Here is a 21,310-nt window from a genome sequence, read left to right as displayed (position 1 = left end):
TATTACTCTCCTTACTCTACTTTGAGGGAAAGCCACAGCTTCCCAGGTGGCTCAGAGGTTAAAGCGTCTGCCTGCAATGCGGGAGACCCGGGTTTGATCCCTGGGTTGGGAAGATCCCCTGGAGAAGGAAATGGCAACCCACTCCAGTACTCTTGCCTGGAGAATCCCGTGGAGGGAAGAGCCTGGTAGGCTACAGTCCACAGGGTTGCAAAGAGTCGGACACGACTGAGCTAATTCACTTTTCACTTACTCTATTTAGAGCAAAATGGAGTTTTATATTCCAAACTGGAAGGGAATCTATTTTGCCTCAAGTAGTTTAAGTGATTTACCTTTTTCCTTTCCATATGCTCTTGCATTATAATGTGCCACTGCTTTCAAGAGGTAAGTCTTTCATACATTCTTTATTAATTTTAATTTCATTGGACTGCAGTCTCTTCTAACAGTTCATATGTGGTATTTTGATGAACCTGGCCTTGAAAGATACCAAATATGCTATGGTAGTAATATTTTTAAATGCTTTTCTCTTTGCAGAAAACAAAAGTGACAAAGTTAGTATCCACATTACTGGAGAGGAAATATGGTGATTTATATATGAGTAAACAGCATGAATGCCCGATCTTTGCAAAATTAAGTTAAATTTTGCAAAAGAGCTGTAATTTAAAATAACCACATTTGGTCTTTTCAATAAATTTTGTTTGCATTGCTATGTTGTGGTGAATTGCTTTATGGTAATAAATAGTAGTGTTTAACTTTTGTCATGAAGTATATGTGGGGTTTGCTGTGTAACAGTTTAAAAGAGGTTATGTTGCAGGTAATCTGTAGTAGTCAAGACTGTTAGACAAGAAAGACAGAAGAGAAAGCATAAATACATGTGCCACTAGTGAATAGTCTATATTATAAAACTGAGTTGACTTCCAAATTCATATCAAAACCCAGTATTTCCCCAGTAAAATCTCTAAGAACCTTTTTGATTTTTCAGCCAGTGTTGCTGAAAGACGTAGAACATTGTGTATGCAGTTGTGTGTCATTGGCTGATAGAAGGTCTGTACACACCTTTGCAATTAGTTAAATGTCACAGGTATTTGGCATAGTCATTGGAAATCACCACGTCAAAACTTTGTGTCTATTGGTATTGATGATAAACTAGTGATTGCTAGCTTTAAAGTTGATAAAAATCACATTAGACAAGAACTTAATTTTGTGTTATGATTATTCTGAGCATATGCTGAAATTTCCTTATCATACTCTAGAGTAGAATTGAAAATATGGAATATCTTAGACATACTTGAGGGAATTAGCTATTGAATAATAATAGTAATTATTATTATTAAGTTAGAGAACTTTATTCCAGTATGGTTATGATCTCACTAATTGAATAGGGCTTCCCTTGTGGCTCAGCTGGTAAAGAATCCGCCCACAATGTGGGGAGACCTAGGTTCTATCCCTGGGCTGGGAAGATGCCCTGGAGAAGGGAAAGGCTACCCACTCCAGTATTTTGGCATTGAGAATTCCATGGACTGTATAATCCATGGGATCACAAAGAGTTGGACATGACTGAGCAACTTTCACGTCACGTCAAGGAACATGTTCCAGTCATATAAGAATATTATACGCCAGTGCACTAGAGAAACATCCCCAACCCTGATTTATTGATTGTCTACTTCAAGTTAAATTCTTGTTACACAAAGGCTTTCACTAGTTATAAGATTCCAGTGTAATAATTTGACTTGTAAGGGGGGAAAATGGCACTTGAAAAAATAACCAAATGTATATTTTTTAAAATTCAAGGATAATATTCATTAAATTACTAAATATTACTATGCATTGTGCTATATGCTTTTAACTGCAGTATATGATTGAATTCTCATTTAAACTTTGAACCTTGAGAAGTTACTTAATTTTCTAAGCATGCAGCTTGTAAGTGATAGAGCTAAGATTGGAGCCTAGGGATTTTTGAAGCCAAATTTTGGTGTGTCTTGCTCTGTCACCTGTTGTGACCTGAACTTATTTCTGTTACTTTGAATTAGTGTTTGTTTTTAATGGTTATAGTTTTGATAAATTGAGTGACTTGAAACTACATAAATGAATAATGTGCATAAACTACAGTTGGGTTTAATGGTACTTTTTTTATATAGACCAGCTGGAGGATCTATTCTAACAACAAATTTCTATTTGTATAGTTATCAAAGTGCTTTCAAGAGCATGTAAACATATGCCCCTACAGGAAGTCTGAAAGATAGAGAAGTATCCATTGGATAGACATATCTCTATCCAAAGATAGAGAATGTAGTCTGTTTCACTGTTGAGGGAAAAGAAGCTCCTGGGGGTTGCAGCTTGTCCAGGCATAGAGGGAGTGGGCAGCATAGTCAGGGTGAAAAGCCATGTCAGTCTGATTGCGCCATCGGCACAGATGCCACTGTGTTGTATGATGGGCTATTCCACTTGGACACACTGTTAAAATTCATGAAAATACCTTTTCAGCATATTAAAATTGGCATCTTTAGACTTTAACCAATCAGCCCTCTTCTGCTTACCCCTCACCACATTATAGAATGCCTCCACCCCCACAACTTCATTTTGACATAAAACTTCTTTCTCAAACTTTGCAATGTTCAAATATATTTCTAAGATTTTGTTCTGGTCAGAGGAATTTTTTTTGCAGAACTGTTTCTCTACTATTTGAAGTGTCAAGGCAGAGGAGAGAGTACCTTTCATTGAATAATAGGGCTTAGAGAAGAGTAAATACTCATAAATTACTGAGATTAACTTAATCCCTTGTCTCACCCCCCACTCAGCAAAACTCAGTCCTCTGTTGAGTTTATGACACTGACTTTGATGTGGAAATACAGCTTAGCTTCACTGTACAGTCTTAGCTTTCAAAGTGGTAGGCATTTTTTCTCACTACATTTATAATGAATTTTTACTTACTCTGACTAAACTTTGTTGTAGTAGAATTGATTCAACAATGTGTTGAGAAACTATATAGAGTTAATACTTGTCTTCTTTATATATAATGGAATGCGAATATATTTGTTTTTAATGATCCGATACTTAATAGGCTATGTAAGTGAATTTTATTTTCTCTCTTTAGATGTTATTAGCCTAGTTCTTTTACCATATATCAGACATGTCTTTCTGGGCAGTAATTATGCTGCTGCTAATATAGTACTCTGGAGTTCCTACAAATCACTTCTAAACTTCCTGGGATTTGCTTGTGCATGAGGGCTGTGGTAATAACAGACAGGGGAGAGTATGAAAATTGAGTAATAGCCCATTATTAATGACCCACTGCTTCATATGTTTTTCATCAGAATCACTACATTTTAAAAAATAAGAGGAAATGTTCAATAGTGTATCATTCCCTTGTAATGTATGGCTCAGAATAATTCATCTGAGAAGACTATACTTGTTAATATATACTTGTTATATTATGTGAGAATGAAAGATTTTCTCTTAGTCTGCTCTAATTTTTAAAGTGATTTTAAAATGATCTGTTTCTACATCTGACATCTAATTTATATTTTAATCTCTGACTTTTGTTAGCCACATTGTAGGATAAAATAAATTTTATAGAAACCTAGAAAAAAATATTTGAGGCTTCCTGGTAGCTCAGTGGTAAAGAATCTGCCTGCAATGCAGGAGACGCAGGTTTGATCCCTGGGTCAGCAAAATCCCTTGGAGAAAGAAATGGCAATCCACTCCAGTAATCTTGCCTGGGAGATCCCATGGACAGAGGAGCCTGGCAGGCTACAGTCCATGGGGTTGCCAAAGAGTCAGACACGACTTAGCAACTAAACAACAACAACAAGGAAAATATTTTAAATATTAGATCTTTCTCTCTTGGTATTAGTAACTTGAGGCTTGATCTAGCATTAATACACAAATTATTTTTCAGTGTTTTTGAAAACAAGCAGCATAGATAAAACTGATATCCAAATAACAATGTAATAGAATTTCAACTAACACTTGTTCATATTTGTCTGCCTTTTACAAAATTATTTTGAAGCATGATGTTTGGTGTAACATCTTAATTTTCATGTAAATTCAGTGTTTTGAATTTTATTTCATTTTTTTCTTCTTTTTTTTGGCCTCATCTATGTTTTCCATCATCCTGGGAACTTCAATGTCTTTTCCCCTCTATCACATCTCTTTTTGTGTGTATTATTCCTCCTTCAGTAACCCTGGCACCGTGTAAGTACCTAATCAGTGATTTCTTTCTAATTTTCATCATTGTCTCTGTAAACTTTTCATCTGGCTTTCAACTTAACACCATCATCAAATTTTACTAGTGTCTTCTCATTGCTTAGCATTTTCGGATATGCTGAGGAAACTAGGAAACTTGCTTTTCACGTCAGAGAACTTCTTACGAATTAGTGGGTCTGTTTAGAAAACCCACACTTCTGCAGTGGAAAAACTTGTCTAAATTTTCAGGAAGATGGATAGGTATTACAGACAGCAGATACTGGAGTCAGAGATGTAGGTGGGGCCTCCCTTGGTTAATTTTTTTTTTTAATTTGAATAAACTTGCTACTTTTAATGTCTATTTTGAAATAAATTATTTGCTCTTGATAGTATGTTCTATCCCAAATGAATTTAAAAAATAAAATTCATATTCCCTTATTTAATCATAATCATAAGAGTCTAGAGTGTCAAAGCCAGTAAATGTTTAGAAACTTTCTATCACTCGGCACAGAACGTAAGCTGTGAATGTCGCAGAGTCTAAGATGTGCTATACTTTTTCAAGTGTGTCGTAGCTAAAAAATATTCTTAAGTGGTGTGATTTTATTAATCTTAGTGTCCTAGTTAGACATTTTTTTCTTTTGTATTTTTATAATCCAAACCTTTTATAGAGGATAAAATACCTGCAGCTGGCACCATTTAAGAATAAACAACACTTACTGATTATAGAGAAATTTAAAACTATAAGTTTAGTAGCTTAAAAATAGTTTTTCAAATAATTGCATAAGATAAAGTGTTGTCTGTTTAGGAATCCGTCAAAGACAGTATATTTATGAAATAATATTATTTTCTAATTTAAAAAATTATTTATAAAAGAACTAGGAGATTTTATTCACTATTAGTAAAAGGTATTTCAGGTATTTCACTTCCAGGTTATTGAAATTTTATCATAAATAATTTGAATTACTATTAAACATAATCATTAAATATTAATAGCATTAAAATGCTATTATTAGTATTATATATAAATACTATTCTGTTATGTATATACAGATGATTTATATACATCTATAAATATATATTCCTATAGCCCACCAGGCTCCTCTGTCCACGGAATTCTCCAGGCAAGAATGTTGGAATGGGTAGCCATTCCCTTCCCAACCCAGGGATGGAACCAGGGTCTCCTGCATTGCAGGCAGATTCCTTACCGCCTGAGCCACCAGGGAAGCCCTAGATGATTTATGGTCTTAGAATATGCATTGCAGATAATTTTTCTAGTAATCATAAAAGAACACCATTATGTGATTACTTTTTGTTACCTACTCCAGGAAACATTTTACCTACTTTACCTATCTTATTGTTTCTCAAAACAATCCTTTATGGTAGATAAAATCCCCATATCTTAGAAGGGAAATATTGAAACTTGGAGAAGTTAAATGACTTGCATAAAATATACACTGAGTAGAAGATGTATGCTTAGAACTATTGTCTGACTGCACAGCTAGTATTAATGTTAATTCTGTCTTCTCAATGGGGCAGAAATGTGTACTGTGACAGGTTTTGATTGTATCCTTGTTAAAATGACAACAGTCGTGTGACATTCCGATAGCAGTAGGATTTTCTAGCAGTGAGTTAATCTAACAGGTGTTTCCATGCATATCTGACACTCTGAGGGCGCCTTCTCTGCTTGGATCTTGTGCTGGGTGTCTGCAAGTCCATACTCTGGTTCCTGTTTCTCTTCTGAATTGAAGCTTGAAATTCATTAGTATTTATCCTATTTTGCCTGGAGATGTTGAGAAGGGGGAGTATTTATAAAGTTACCTAGATCTTAAAGTGTTACAATAATGTACATTGTAAATTCCTTAATATTTATGCTTTCTTAATAGAAAAATGAATATTCTTAGCAAACTCAAGGTTCTTGAACTCTCTGGTTTGCAAATCCCTTTCATATATATTATTTCATTTAACCCTGAAGACAGTGCTACTTTGTTCATAATATTTTTATTTTATAAATGAAAAAATTGAGACTCTGAGATTGACTTGTCCAAAATTATGTATTTGAAAAGTCACAGAGCCACAGTTTGTATCTTGGTCTTTTGATAAATATTTCATTTGTTTCCATTTCATTTGTGTAACACTACATCTCTTCTAATTGATGATCCTGCACCTAACTTTGTTTAGGTGAGGGATATCTGTACACATAAATGAGAATACTATAGAAAATAACAGTTCTGATCCTTTTCAAAATTGTGTTTGGAATTGCTGATTTGGCCTGTACTAAATTATTCCTGGCTCTTGGGGGGCCTAGTGATGAAATGATCATTTAATTTTGTGAAAGCCAACACATTTTAGCAGCATATGGGGTATTTAACCATGCTTGGGAATATGATTCATATCTGTTTTGTTAGCCAGAAGATGAATAATACAAGTAATTTTGAATTGTTTGATTTTAATTACTGTGGACTTTGCAATTTCTTATTATTTTCCTTCTTTTCTTATTCTTTTCTTTTCCTTTTCTTTATGTTGGAAATCTCTCTTCTGCTGCCTTCTTCTGTCAATTAAAAGGAAAATCCCACCCAAACGGTAACCTTTCTGTTGAATAGACATTTATACTATAATTTTATGTTATCATATAAGTACCGTTTTTTTAAACTTAAAAAGCCTAGTATACTTTTTATTTTTTTTAATTTTTATTTATTTATTTAATTATTTTTTCTAGTATACTTTTTAAAAGGATGCTTTTTTTTTTTAAAGAAAAAAACGTGAATATGCCTGAAAAACATGACTGAGCACGCACACGTATGTCACACATACTTGAGAAAAGCAAAATATACAAAAGGAACATTGAGGCTTAAATGTATAACTTGTAAATAATATGGGAGAGCATACTCTAGCCTTAATGTAATTAAAAATATTTTAATCTTTTTTTCTTCTTCTTCTTAACCCTAGCCCACCAAGAAAACACATTATGGATCGTAATACCGAGTTTTATCACATACCTACTCACAGCGATGCCAGCAAGAAGAGGCTGATTGAGGATACTGAAGACTGGCGTCCGAGGACTGGAACAACTCAGTCTCGTTCTTTCCGCATCCTTGCTCAGATCACTGGGACTGAACATCGTAAGTAAATAGCTACGGATTCTAATGGATGAGTATCTTTTTGCCACAGAGAGTAGCATTTAGACTGCTGGACAGTTACTGGGAAATAGTAATATTCCTGAAATCATTTGCCTTTAAATTATGCCCAGTGGTACTGTAAATAAACAGCCAGCCCAGAAGAGTTATGTTAAAAATATATAGAAATATTAATAGTTGTAGTACTGACTATAGTACAGTCAACAACAGTATAGTGAATAAGGAATTTCTTAGTGGCTCTGGTAACTTAACCATTTGGTATTAATTGATAAAGGTAATTGCTTAAAAAAAAAGTTAAAGTTAAAAAAGCTAACTGATATTGGACATTGCTTATTTTATTTCAGTGAAAGAGTCGGAAGCTGAAAATACAAAGAAGGCAAAGTAAGTGGTGCATTTTTTGGTTAATTGAATGCTTTCCTTTTATGAATGGTCTCTGTTTTTGTTTTTCACCTTTTCAAAGGAATAGTATGGCATTTTGTCTTTACAACTAGGGGCTTAACTTGGGTGCCTTTTGTGGTACTTAAATACACGATTTAGAGGTTTTTAATTTAGTTGATAATGTCTGAATTTTTTGTCTGCGGCCTGTTTTCTTCAGTATTGAAGTAAGTGGGCAGAAGGGTATATTTGGGGGTGCTTTGCTAACACTGCAGATCTCTGTGAATGAGTTCATGTGTCTTGCAGTTGCTTCATTTGGGGAACAAAGATTGAAGTTTCCAAGAGGGCTCAATGAATTAATTTCCATATTTCTAAAAATGCTCTACCCTTAAAATCTTTGCTATTAAATCAAACAGCTCTGTGAGATTAAGCTTTTAGAAGGCATGTTTTCTGCATGGTGATCTTAAATGTAGAAACTTTTCTTTCTCTTTCTTACAACTCTTCTATCAATCTCTTTTCCTTTTTTCTTTTCTTTTTATTTCCACAGGGAAAAGATACCCCTTCACGTCTTTAGTCCCAAATACACAAAATTACGTGACTGGCACCATGAAGTTTCAGCACGTGCTCTTAACGTACAGTGATTTCTGAGGCTTGCCCCCCCTCCCCCAGCAGGCAGCACATACCTTTTCATTCACTTGTTCTTTTTCTCCAACTTCTTAGCCAAATCTGTATTAAATTTGCCTTATGAAAGAAAAAATAGAACCTTTCTATACTTTTCTAACCATTTCCTGCTGTTTCAAAAACGAGGAGGATAAACATGTTTTGTCCAATTTGGTATCCCACAAATGTTAAACCAAGAGAGAACAGTAAGGAGCTAGATTGATTCAATGGATTTACGTGTGTTTTTATGGGAGTAACCTTGGAAAAGGAATTCTTTTCGTAAGTGAAGTTGGGTTGGTTGGTTGAAGCAGAAGTGGATGAGCAAATAATGTCCTTGTGTAATTGGGAAAATGCTTTCTTTATGTTATTACATTTCCCAAGGTTACTTTTAAGTTCATTATTATGTAATGTTCAAAGTGGGTTGTAAACACTTCTAAGTAAGCAAATACAGAGGCAAGATAAAATAGAAATGACTTTATTAGAATAAATAGAGTTTGTTATAATTTGGGTATGTTTTAAAGGAAGAGCTATTGAGGATGGCTGTCTGAAGAGCAGGAGGCCCAGATTTGGCTCCTAAAAAAAGGAAAGAAGAGAATTCTGCTTCTATTTGCAGTGGGGAAATAAAGTGCTCTTTTGGTTTGGTTAGTTTAAAAATCCTATTTTCTACCAAAGGAAGTATCTCTAAGCTGGTGGATATATTTAGGGTATAAACAACTTCTAGATATTAACTAGTAACATGTAGACAAGATAGCTTTGCTGTATTTCTAAAACAGGGTAATGAACATAAAATAAACTGCAATATGAATGATTCTTTATGTGACATCAGAGAAATAGTTTCCTTAGTGATACAAATAATTGTGCGTTGTTGCTCTTTCTAGGAATCTCTGTTTTGGGAGATACATGCACGCTAAATATCTGACCAGAAATGCTTTCTATCTTGTAATATAATGTATTATATATTAGATTAAATTCAGTAATGAATGCATTTTGAAGTTTGGAAAAGTATTGTAATAAAGTTGCCTTTAACTTAGCTTTGTAGTTGTTTTCTGTTTCCTTGAAGTCAGTAACAAACCCTCTAGACTTTACGGTACCACTTGGGTAAAATAAATACTTCTCTTGATATTTAATTTGGAATATGTTTTTTTAATTTTGTGAATTTGCTAAAATGTGAGCATAGAATATGACAGAGATACATATTTTTTCTGAGCATTGTTACATTATTTTATATAACATTTTCTGTGAGAAGCACGTAAGAATAGGTTGGGGCACAACATAGAATTAGGCTTTGTGCAAAAATTATTACTGAAGCATCTTTGTCTTCAGTCAAGGTTCCATTTTTATTTTTCCAGGTTTTCTTGATTTTAATGTCATTGTAGGATAGGGAAACTGCCTCATAATTTGGAGAAACTAACATTAATTTCAGTTAGTGATTGCTGTTTAAAATTTGGCATGCCAAATGTGCTTTTAAAAATAATTCTAGGATTTATCTGTGTTCATTTGTACCACAGTAGTTTTCTTTCTTTTAATTGTATCAGTTCTTCAGATACTGCTTATGATTTTATGTTTCTGACATCTGTAAGAAAACCTATTTTCTTAGACCATGTTTTCACATACCCTATAATTCTTCACTAATCTCAGGAGATGATGCTTGAAAAAAAATCAAGTTCTCGTGAAAATAAATGATCTTGGCTAGAGTAAACATGGTATCTTACAAGAATCAGATTTCTAGAATAAACTTCAGAGTTGGGAGAAAGAGCTACTAGAAAGAGAGTTTTAGGTAAATAAAATAATTTTCCCTTAATAAAAAAAAGAGAACATATGTATGTAAAACCATATAACTTGAAATAGGTGCCATTGAAAATTAGAGTTTTAATACCATACCTAATTAAAAATAAAATACTTAATGTCTCATTGAAACCATAGATTTAGATAAATGGAATGATCCATGAGTATGTGGGTAAATGTTCAGCCAGGATCGCAAAGGACATTCTGTTTGACCCTGTCAGAGGTTGAATTCCTGTGCTCAGTTAATCTCCTGGGACATCTTATATTCCAAGCTTAAAAGCTAGCCAAAAATTATAAAAACGTCCTGCAAAAATATTGTTGTAAGTCTAGTGACCTAATTTATAGCTTGTTTTTGTTTGCCTCTCTTCAACAGACTTTCTTTATCAACAGGCTTGTTTTTCATGTAAAATTGGAAATGTTACTTTTAAGAATTTTCACCATTTTTTTCTTTTAGTATTTTAACAGCCAGAAGATAGAATGACTCCCACATAGTCAATCTTTTGTTGTTGTTGTTACCTTGAAAAACAATTATTTGTGGTAACAGAAACCTACTCATTTTGTACATTCTTATGCCCTTTAGGAAAACTCAGATAAAAACAGTCCTAGAGAGCTTGTTTAATAAAAGTTGTGATGTTAAGAAGTTTTCTTTTATTCATGTTTTTGTTTTTCAGAAATGTGGGATGAATTGATTTCCCCAAATAATTTTGCAATTGTTGTAGTTGCCGGTATATATTTAAAATATTATAAATTTCAAATATTTATTTGTTGCCTACTTTCATTCTTTCATATGAGTAGTTACTGAATACTTGAATCCTGGGAACTGCTATGTGCTAGGGATTCAGGAGTCAATAGCAGATAAATATGTAAACAAGATCATCTGTGATAATTGAGTTACCAAGATAGTAAGTTAATTTAAAGGAAATCTGGTTTAGGCAGGGTGGGATCACTTAAATTGTGTGCATGAACAGGGGAGCCTGGCAAAGAGTTGGACATGACTTGAGCGCCTTATCACACATGTACACATTGAGGAGATGACCTTAATGTCTTTGCCTGAAGGGGAAAAAGGGGTCAACCAGGTGATATTATGACTTGGGATGAGCGCTCAAGACAGAGGAAAGAAATGTGAGAACCCCAAAGTGGAAGGAAGCATAGCAAGTATACAAAACAGAAAGAATAGAGTGGCCAGAATGTGGTAAGTGACGGGGGAAGCATAGTACAAAACATAACTCTTAATCCACATAGACAAATGAATTATGTTCCCAATACTGTCCACAGCATTTTAAATGGGAATTTTAAAGGTGATTATCATACCTGAACACTTTGAAGTAAAATTAGAAAATGAAGAATCAGGGAGGTAATCAACGTTCTAAATAAAGTTTGCTCCACATACTTAGTGCCAGCCTTGATCAATGTAATGCATTTCCCATTGAGATCTACTGAAGATGAAAAAAGGGAGACATTAATGTATATTGTAACGTATTTGTAGGGAACAGAATGCCCCAGAACACACATAAAGTCACTTAAAAAAAAAACTTTTATGTATAGAAATATGGCATATAATGCTCTGTTTATAATTTAGTGATGAATTTGACAGTTTAGTCCTCTGTGAAAAACTTGTCTTGGTTTTCACATATCACCGCAGGCGCAGACATCCCTTGTTCCCAGCCTTCCTGGAGCTGCCCCCCTGCAGTGAAGTGATGGGGGGAGGGCGGGGAGGAAGCCTGGCCGTTGCAGCACAGGTAGGGCTGAACCGGAGGTGCCTGCTAGCTCTGTTACCTCTCAGGTTGAACCTCGCGTGTATCTGTTCTCTTCATTGTGGTTCTGGTCTTCAGCTTCTCATCGTTCATTCTGGGGCACTTCTCATTGCTTCTCCTTACACCACAGACCAGATTACAAACACCATTTAGGGAAATCATTAGTGAAAGATCAGTTTAGGGCAGCTTGAAACGTGTGGAATTCAAAAGAAAGATATGTTTACTTTTCTCTGCCTTGAGGAAAGGATGTCTGTTTGCCAACTGCATCAGAAATACCCTGGGAGTGATAAGCAGGTAAAGGTATTTTTTATTATAAATAACTTTTATTTCCTACCTTAGTGTTTGAGGTGTTTTATTTTTTATCCTTGAAATAAAGCAGGTTTACTGGCCAAAAAAAAAAAAAAAAAGGAGAAAGTAATCAGATATAATCAGGGCTATAGGAATGAATTAATGAAATAAGCTTCAAAACAAAAAAAGATTAACTCTGAATAAATGTGATAAGATCTTATAACTAATAAACAGTACTTAATAAATTATTTATATTATAATTTTCCATATGGAACTTTTAGAATCAAATGTATTCACCACATAATACATTTTATTTGAGCACTTCTGCTGTTTCCTTTACGTCTTTCAAGTGTGAAAGTCGCTTGGTCGTATCCGACTCTTTGCAACCCCGTGGATTATACAGTCTATGGAGTTCTCTAGGCCAGAATACTGGAGTAGGTAGCCTTCCCTTGTCCAGGGGATCTTCCCAACCCAAGGATCAAATCCGGGTCTCCTGCATTACAGGCAGATTCTTTATCAGGTGAGCCACAAGGGACATCTTTAAAAATTTACCTCTAATTCTTCTCTCCTGGGAGGGATACTGCAGCTGAGTGGCCTTTGAAAATGTATGAGATAAACAGAGATCTCACAAGGACATCAGGGTGATACTGGGGGGCCAAGGGAAGAAGTGTCTTCTAGTGCTCTGAATAATTCCACAGAACCAAGCATCATCTTCCCAAAAGACCAGTGGAATGCCACTGAGAGCGGTGGGGCCGAGTGCAAATGCTTCTCTTCCAAGATCTTATTCTACCTGCCGCTCTAGCCACAAGTTCTAACCCACAGTGCCTCCCCCCAACTTCCTTTTCTAATTTGTGTTACGGATATTTGTTTACATATCCTACATCTCCAACTAAAATTTGAGCTCCTTGAACACAAAAGTCTTCAGTTCAGTTCAGTTCATTCGCTCAGTCGTGTCCGACTCTTTGCAACCCCATGAATCGCAGCACGCCAGGCCTCCCTGTCCATCACCAACTCCCGGAGTTCACTGAAACTCACGTCCATTGAGTCGGTGATGCCATCCAGCCATCTCATCCTCTGTCATCCCCTTCTCCTCCTGCCCCCAATCCCTCCCAGCATCAGAGTCTTTTCCATGAGTCAACTCTTCACATGAGGTGGCCAAAGTACTGGAGTTTCAGCTTCAGCATCATTCCTTCCAAAGAATACCCAGGGCTGATCTCCTTTAGAATGGACTAGTTGGATCTCCTTGCAGTCCATGGGACTCTCAAGAGTCTTCTCCAACACCACAGTTCAAAAGCATCAGTTCTTTGGCGCTCAGCTTTTTTCACAGTCCAAATCTCACATCCATACAGAAGTCTTAGTGAAACATAAATTGAAGGGAAAAGGCATTTTAATAGACATGCTGTTTCTTCCTAGACATTTATACATAAATGTATATGTAAATATAAATACTTAAGTATATAAATATAGTTGCTCTCTGAACAGTATAGGGGGTTAGGAGTGCCAACCTCCTGTACAGTCAAAAATACACAGGTAACTTTACAGTTAGCCCTCCTTTTCTGTGGTTCTGCATTCTTGGATTCAGCGAAGATGGATTGGGTAGTACTACAGTATGTATTTAGTGAAAAAAAAAAATCCACTTGTAAGTGGACCAGTGCAGTCCAGATTCATGTGTTCAAGAGGCAACTGTATATAAATATATAAATTCTATTTGCAAGTGGGTGTTCACAGTGTAAACTTCATCTCTAGTGAACTACTTAGCCAGCTGAGGCTGCCATAATAAGATATCCAGACTTGATGACTTAAACAACAAAAATTAATTTTCTCACAGTTTTAACAGCTAGAAGTCCAAGACCAAGGTGCTAGCAGGGTAGGTTTCTGTTGAGGCATGCCATGTCTGGCTGAAAGCCAGCCAGCTTGTCTCTGTGTCCTCACATGGCCTTTCCTCTGGGGACTAGCAAAAAGCGCGAGCTATGGGTACCTGTCTCTTGTGTTCCTTTAAGGAGACCACTTGTCTTGGATTAGAAACTCAACCATTATGACCTCATTTAACCTTGCTGCTGCTGCTGCTGCTAAGTCGCTTCAGTCGTGTCCGACTCTGTGCGACCCCATAGACGGCAGCCCACCAGGCTCCCCTGTCCCTGGGATTCTCCAGGCAAGAACACTGGAGTAGGTTGCCATTTCCTTCTCCAATGCATGAAAGTGAAAAGTGAAAGTGAAGTCGCTCAGTCGTGTCCAACTCTAGCGACCCCATGGACTGCAGCCCACCAGGCTCCTCCATCCATGGGATTTTCCAGGCAAGAGTGCTGGAGTGGGGTGCCGTTGCCTTCTCCGCACTTAACCTTAATTACCTGCTTATAAACCCTATCTCAGAAATACTGTTGCATTAGGTGTTAGGGCTTCAACATAAATTTAGAGGAAAGACACAATTCAGTCCATAATACACACCAGCTGCCTTTCTGTACTAATATTCATTTTGACAAACTAGCATTTCGAGAAAGCTATTCTAAAGTAGAATGACTGACTTAGACCCAGTTGGAAGTACTGTTGTTACTCTGTTGTGGCGCCTCCTTTTCTGATTGGCATGCTAAGTGTTTGTCTCCATGTCCTATATCCATAACTAGAGTGTAAGCTCCTTGAACACGAGCTTTTTGTGTTCTTCACCACCCCCATATTTGGCTCTAATTAGCAATAACTAATGGTACCAATTATATATAATTGCATATTTCTCCAATTCTCTGTTAAGTTTTAGAGAAATTATTTGCACCTGGTTTTACATAACTTTTAACTGAGTGAAAATTCAGAATAAGGTCAAAGCTTCATAAAAATATCAAGGAATTAATATCTATAGTGAGGATAAGAGAGAACCATACCTAAGGTGCTTGGAAGGAGGATTGTTTTGCTCTGGGCAATCTAACTGGCAAAATTTGATGCTCTTCCCCTGCTATTATCTGTTGAATAGCTGTGGAAGATATTAAATGAACATTTGTTTGTTAATCCATGTTCCTTTCCGGTTTTGGTCTGTTTTAACATGAATAATTGTGACTCCTGTGAGGTGACAATACATGACTAATGTTAGAAATAGGTATATGAAATGCTTAGTACTCTGATTGGAAAAGCCAACAGAAATTTTATCATTACTAAAGAAATGTTTCAAGGTAAAAGTATAATCTAAAATACTGACCTCCATATTATCAGATGTACTGAAAGCTGATATTAATATGTCACCAACCATAATAGAGAATTATTGAAGGCCATAGAAAATTTTATTTAAAGTTAATTCTTTTAGAAACATATACCTAAAATACATCGTGTCAAGCACCATACAAAGGGTGATGTTTCTTGACTCACTATTTTCTCAGTTTCTACTATATGTAGTAAAATATTTATCTAATAATTTTACATTTTTATGCATGTATAGAAGATCCCCTGGAGAAGGGAATGGCTACCTCCATTATTCTTGCCTGGAGAACTCCATGGACAGAGGAGCCTGCCAGGCTACAGTCCATGGAGTTGTAAAGATTCCAACATGAGTGAGCGACTAATACTTTCACTTTCATCGGTCTGTATAAATAAGTATGAAGTAGTATTTTGAGGGCTTCCCTCCTAGCTCAGTCGGTGAAGTATCTGCCTGCAATGCAGGAGACCCAGGTTCTATTCCTGGATCAGGAAGATCCCTTGGAGAAGTATTTTTGCCTGAAGAATCCCATGGACAAAGGAGCCGGGTAGGTTACAGTCCATGGGATCGCAAGAGTCAGACATGACTTAGCAACTAAACCACCAAACCACCACCAAGGTGGTATTTTAGTTTAGCAAAAACGATTTCTAAAATTATCATGACCCAAACATACTTTCATTAGTCTGTTTTTTCTCTCTCTCTTGTTCAAGTAATGGTGGGTTCTGATTTTTCACAGATTATGGTGAAGAATTAATGTGTTATGTAGTTTCCCAGTTTCCAAAGACTTAAATGTACTCACCAGGGGAAGAGTGACTGCCTTTCCCTTTAGCTAGAACACAGTTCAAACTCCAGTCACCAGTTACATTACACAAAACTGAAGTGGTTATGGGGGAGAAAAATCTTCTAGGCTGTCCCTTGGCACTAGCTAATGTCCCTGTGATCTTCAGTTGAAGGCCATCAGAACAGATGTTACTTCTTGAACAGAAACTTGTCACCTTTGTACATTCATTGAAAATTTAGGCAGCAGAACCTACATAAATTTTTCCCAACAGGCTCAATTTACAGCAAGTTTTTAAAACATTTTAGGTTGTTCACAGATATTCACAGGATCCACATAAAACAGATTTTTAAAAATTTATTTATTTATTTAGCCTCTCGGCTTGTGGGATCTTAGTTTCCTGATCAGGGATTAAACTCCAGCCCTCGGCAGTGAAAGTGTAAAAATAGATTAATGAAAAAACACAGTTTGCTAACCTGTGCATGTCTTCATTATTGCTGTTTTCACAAATATACTGGACTCTGTTGTATATTCTTATTAGGACACGTGTCATTTGAGTAAATTACCTAAAATTATTATTTAAAAGCTACACAAAGAAATTAGGAATCATTTCCTTGGCTCATAATCTCACATGTTTTCATGAGGTTAAAATCAGGTTTGTCCCAAAACACAGAACACAAAGACTTTCACAGCACAGTCTAATTTTTAAAAGCAAAAATAGAACGTTAATAACCAGATAGAATTGCTTAGCTGATAATATTATCATATGCATTCCTGCAAAGTATTGTGTTAACCTGGAAAAAGAGGCCACAGGTTCAAAAATGGGTATATAACCAAATAGTAATTATTGTCTATTGCAAAATATGGGATGTTTGTAATTTATCTCCTTTCCTTTTCTACTGGTTGATTATATTGTCCTATGGGCTTCCCTGGTGGCTCAGACAGTAAGGAACCCACCTGCAATGCGGGAGACCTAGGTCGGGAAGATCCCCTGGAGGAGGGCATGGGAACCCACACCAGTATTCTTGCCTGGAGAATCCCATGGATAGAGGAACCTGCCTGGCTACAGTCCATGGGGTTGCAAAGAGTCAGACGTGACTGAATGACTAAGCACGGCACAGCACACAGGCGAACAGTGGTTTGATGACTATAATGTAAAGTCGCCATCTATTGAGCATACGTAATTACTACACTTGAGCTCCTTGTGAGAAAAGTGTATTATTGAAGCAAGAAACATAGTTCCTATGTACTCTGTTTTCACACACAGATTGTTTAATTTTCTGTTTCATTATGGAAATACTTGGATACTTTTTCCAAATTTAACTGTGAAGACTAATATTTATGAAGTTGTTTCATGAAAATCAGCGTTTGTAATAAGCAAACATTGGCTTTCAAAGTACAGAATATGCACTAAGTTCTTTAGAAGTTTTATCAGACTAGCGGTGCTTCTGTTATGATGCTGTTTCGATAAATTCTTTTCTTTTAACCTTAAATATTTCAAAGTTATTTTATTGAGTTAAACAAAAAAATAAAAGGAACTTATTTTCTTAACTAAAATTCAGTGTTGAAGATACTTCCTACAGCTTACTTATTTTAATTCAAAAGAAATTATAATTTAAAAAGATTAGTTGGGGGTAATGATAGTAGTCTTCCCCATGATGGAAGACTTAATTTTCTATCTTTGACTGTCATTCAGTTTTACATTTTTCCATCACATTGAAAGTTTCAAAACCCCAAGTTTTTTACCTTTATGTGAAGATGTGTTTATTATGATGGTGAAGTGAAAGTCGCTTAGTCGTGTCTGACTCTTTGCGACCCCATGGACTATACATATTCAGTCCCTGGAATTCTCCAGACCAGAATACTGGAGTGGGTAGCCGTTCCCTTCTCCAGGGGATCTTCCCAACCCAGAATCAAACCTAGGTCTCCCGCACTGCAAGCAGATTCTTTACTGTCTGAACCACCAGGGAAACCCAAGAATACTGGAATGGGTATGTATTAGTCACTCACTTATGTCCAACTCTTTGAGACCCCCATGGACTGTGGCCTGCCAGGCTTCTCTGCCATGGAATTCTCCAGGCAAGACTATTGGAATGGGTAACCTAGCCCTTCTCCAGTGGATCTTCGTGATCCAGAAATCAAACTGGTGTCTCTTGCATTGCAGGCAGATTCTTTACCAGCTGAGCTACCAGGGATTTTATAAAAGGAAATTGAAATAATTTATTGCATAGTATAGCATAAAACATTTGATAGGTATGGACATTCAGATGTCTTAATTTTCTTCTTTCTAGTCAAATTAAAGAACTCTGTTTTCAAGTTACATTATTCTTATGAGCAGTCTTAATCGTCTATATTTTCTCTGTTGTGTTTCTCTATTTTTATATCTATATTAACAGGAATGTATTTAGTGCTGCTTCTTTGTCCAATTTTGATATGTGTTCATCTCCCAAATATATCAAATCAAATACTTCTAAAGAGTCTGTAATCATTTCTTTAAAGTTATGTTCAAGCTAGGATAATACCTCATCAATTTTTGAGTTAGTATTACATATGTATTTTATCTTTTCACATAATTTATTACCCTAATATCCTAATAATTCTAGGATAGGAATAAACGTTTGAGGATAAATTTCTGAAAGATTTTAATGGCTTCAGGTAGTTGTATCTCACTGTTCAGATAATGGGTAAACTGGAAGTTTTGGTACAAAGAAGCAAGACTTTTAAGTGAACTTGGTACTCAAACTTATCCTTTGCTTACAACAATAGCATCAAATATCTCTTGTTAATATCATCAAATCTCTTGGCAGTGATACAAGTAGGGATATTGAAGCAGGACCACATGCATGTTAAGAAAATGTACATACACATAATAGTCATTTAAATGTGAAAGATAAAACAACCAGACCGTGTTAATTTAAGAGATTTTTAAAAGTTTAAAATATATATATAAAACAAGATGTTGTCAAGGATTATTATTAAAATAATAAATGCTGGTTGTTGAAAGATATTAACAGGCAAACAAAAATCACTCAAACTCAGAAATAAATACTGGAGAAGTTTATGTTTATTTACCTTCTGGAGAAGATTGAAGCCCAGGTAGAAAGTTTTTCTTAATGTACTCCCTGAAATGGGCGTAAAACTCAGCCTTCAAAAAACTAAGGACATGGCACCATCACTTCATGGCATATAGATGGGGAGACAATGTAAACAGGGACAGACTTTCTTTTCTCGGGCTCCAAAATCACTGCAGATAGTGAATGCAGTCACGAAGGGTAAAAGTCACTTGCTCCTTGGAAGAAAAGCTATGACAAACCGAGACAGCATATCAAAAAGCAGAGACATTACTTTACTGACAAAGATCTGTCTAGTCAAAGCTATGGTTTTTCCAGTAGTCATGTATGCATGTGAGAGTTGGACCATAAGAAAGACTGAGTGCCAAAGAATTGATACTTTTAAACTGTGGTGTGGTATTGGAGAAGACTCTTGAGAGTCCCTTGGACTGCAAGGAGATCCAACCAGTCCATCCTGAAGGAAATCAGCCCTGAATATTCATTGGAAGGACTGATGCTGAAGCTAAAGCTCCAATACTTCTGCAACTTGATGAGAAGAACTGATTGATTAGAAAAGACCCTGATGCTGGGAAAGATTGAAGGCAGGAGGTCAAAGGGACGACAGGATGAGATGGTTGGATGGTATCACTGACTCAATGGACTTGAGTTTGAGCAAGCTCTGGGAGATGGTGAAGGACAGGGAAGCCTGGCATACTGCAGTCCTTGGGGTCACAAAGAGTTGGACACAACTGAGTGACTGAACAGCAAATAAGCTATAAATCACTGAGAGAAAAAGACTAAGTATTTAGAGAACTTGCAGATGAGATTTGCTAAGTAATATAATTTTTTTTTTTTTAAGTCTGGAGAACGGAGAAGAAAGTAGAAGACCAGGAACAGAAAATATGGTGCTAGGTTTTAAAAACAAAAAAGGTCAGCTTCTAAACTATAAATTAGTTTGAACTTGAGGTCACCTGAAAAAAAGGCCTGGAAAGCATTCTTAAAAACCATCTAGTGAGCACTGAGACGAGGAGGGCAGGATTGCTCTGACCCAGAATTAAGTTCTAAAGAAACAGATCACACCCTACTAACCCATTTTGGATAGATTGGGGGAGATCTTAATTTTAACAGTTATCAAAAGCTTTTATGGTCCTCTTGAATTTAATGATAAAATGAGGCTAATGATTATCAAGTAGATTCATAACAGGTTGAAGGAGTTTAATGAAAGGACATTGTTTGGAGATGAGTCAGTGGCTTGGATGAAGACCCTTTCTACAGCTGACTGCCTTAATTTGTAGCTAATATGCAGCAGGAAGGTATAGCAAGTATGTTTCATAACCAGATCCTCCTCAATAATATATTGGCCATATAGGAAAATGGACCAAATCTAGATTTTTTTTTAAAGGAAGGGAAGAAATTTGATATGGTTATGTGCAGTTTAGATCAAATTATTTGCTCTTCTTGAACATATTGGGAAGAGTGGGATAAAGTTATCAAAAACAAATATCTGAAGAATTAGGGATTTTGGAGGAAAATGAACCCAAGATGGCTTTGCCACATCACATGGCCTCTAAAATTATAAGCAAATAATAGTTCTGTTCTGTGCTAGTAAACTCTCATGTGCATATTATGTTTAATGTTTATTATGTTTGGTCTTTGACAGTTATATAGCTAACCCCAACAAAATCAACTGAAAAATCATGGGACATTTAAGCGGTCTTTGGGTCAGAGGCAATGATATAAGTGCTTGTTTTTAGCTGATAATATGAGCTAGTTCCTTGACTAAAGTCCATAGCCCCATCTTCTTCCACAAACACTCTCCCTTAGGCTCAGGCCTCACAGATGGCTGTGGAGATTGATAAGCAACTGAGTAAATAAATGCCAGGGCATTTATTGCCTTGTGTATAACATTAAGGGTTTTAGATTCTTGTCACAAATAAGAAACCAAATATAGGATTTTAATCATGGGAGTAACATCTGATGTCAGTTTTTAAAAGATCATTCTGAATACTATGGAAACTTAATTATAAAGGAGAAATAATGAAAACAGAAGGCTAGTTCTGTGTGTTTTCTTAATTCAGGCAAGAGGTGATAGTCACTCAGGCCATGAAAGTTCTCATAGAGCTGTAGAG

At 36.0% G+C, this 21,310-nt stretch overlaps 1 protein-coding gene across 8 annotated transcripts in view; it reads left to right on the top strand.

Annotated features, from left to right (window-relative positions):
• Window positions 1–21,310, top strand: part of PDLIM5 (PDZ and LIM domain 5) — a 239,383-nt gene that overhangs the window by 134,034 nt on the left and 84,039 nt on the right. For 2 of the 8 annotated variants that reach the window (XM_018049298.1, XM_018049300.1), the window contains exons 6-8: window positions 6,745–6,762; window positions 7,129–7,301; window positions 7,661–7,697. In XM_018049298.1, coding sequence (XP_017904787.1) covers window positions 6,745–6,762; window positions 7,129–7,301; window positions 7,661–7,697 — 228 coding nt within the window. Of the gene's footprint in view, window positions 1–531; window positions 549–4,176; window positions 4,192–6,744; window positions 6,763–7,128; window positions 7,302–7,660; window positions 7,698–8,238; window positions 9,479–21,310 lie in introns of those variants that run through there. The other 6 variants (XM_018049299.1, XM_018049301.1, XM_018049304.1 and 3 more) reach the window with 5 other exon arrangements.

Source organism: Capra hircus, chromosome 6, assembly GCF_001704415.2.
Source record: "Capra hircus breed San Clemente chromosome 6, ASM170441v1, whole genome shotgun sequence".
Classification (NCBI taxonomy): domain Eukaryota; kingdom Metazoa; phylum Chordata; class Mammalia; order Artiodactyla; family Bovidae; genus Capra; species Capra hircus.
The sequence above is the reverse complement of the archived record's forward strand: the minus strand, read 5'-3'. Positions and strand labels throughout refer to the sequence as shown.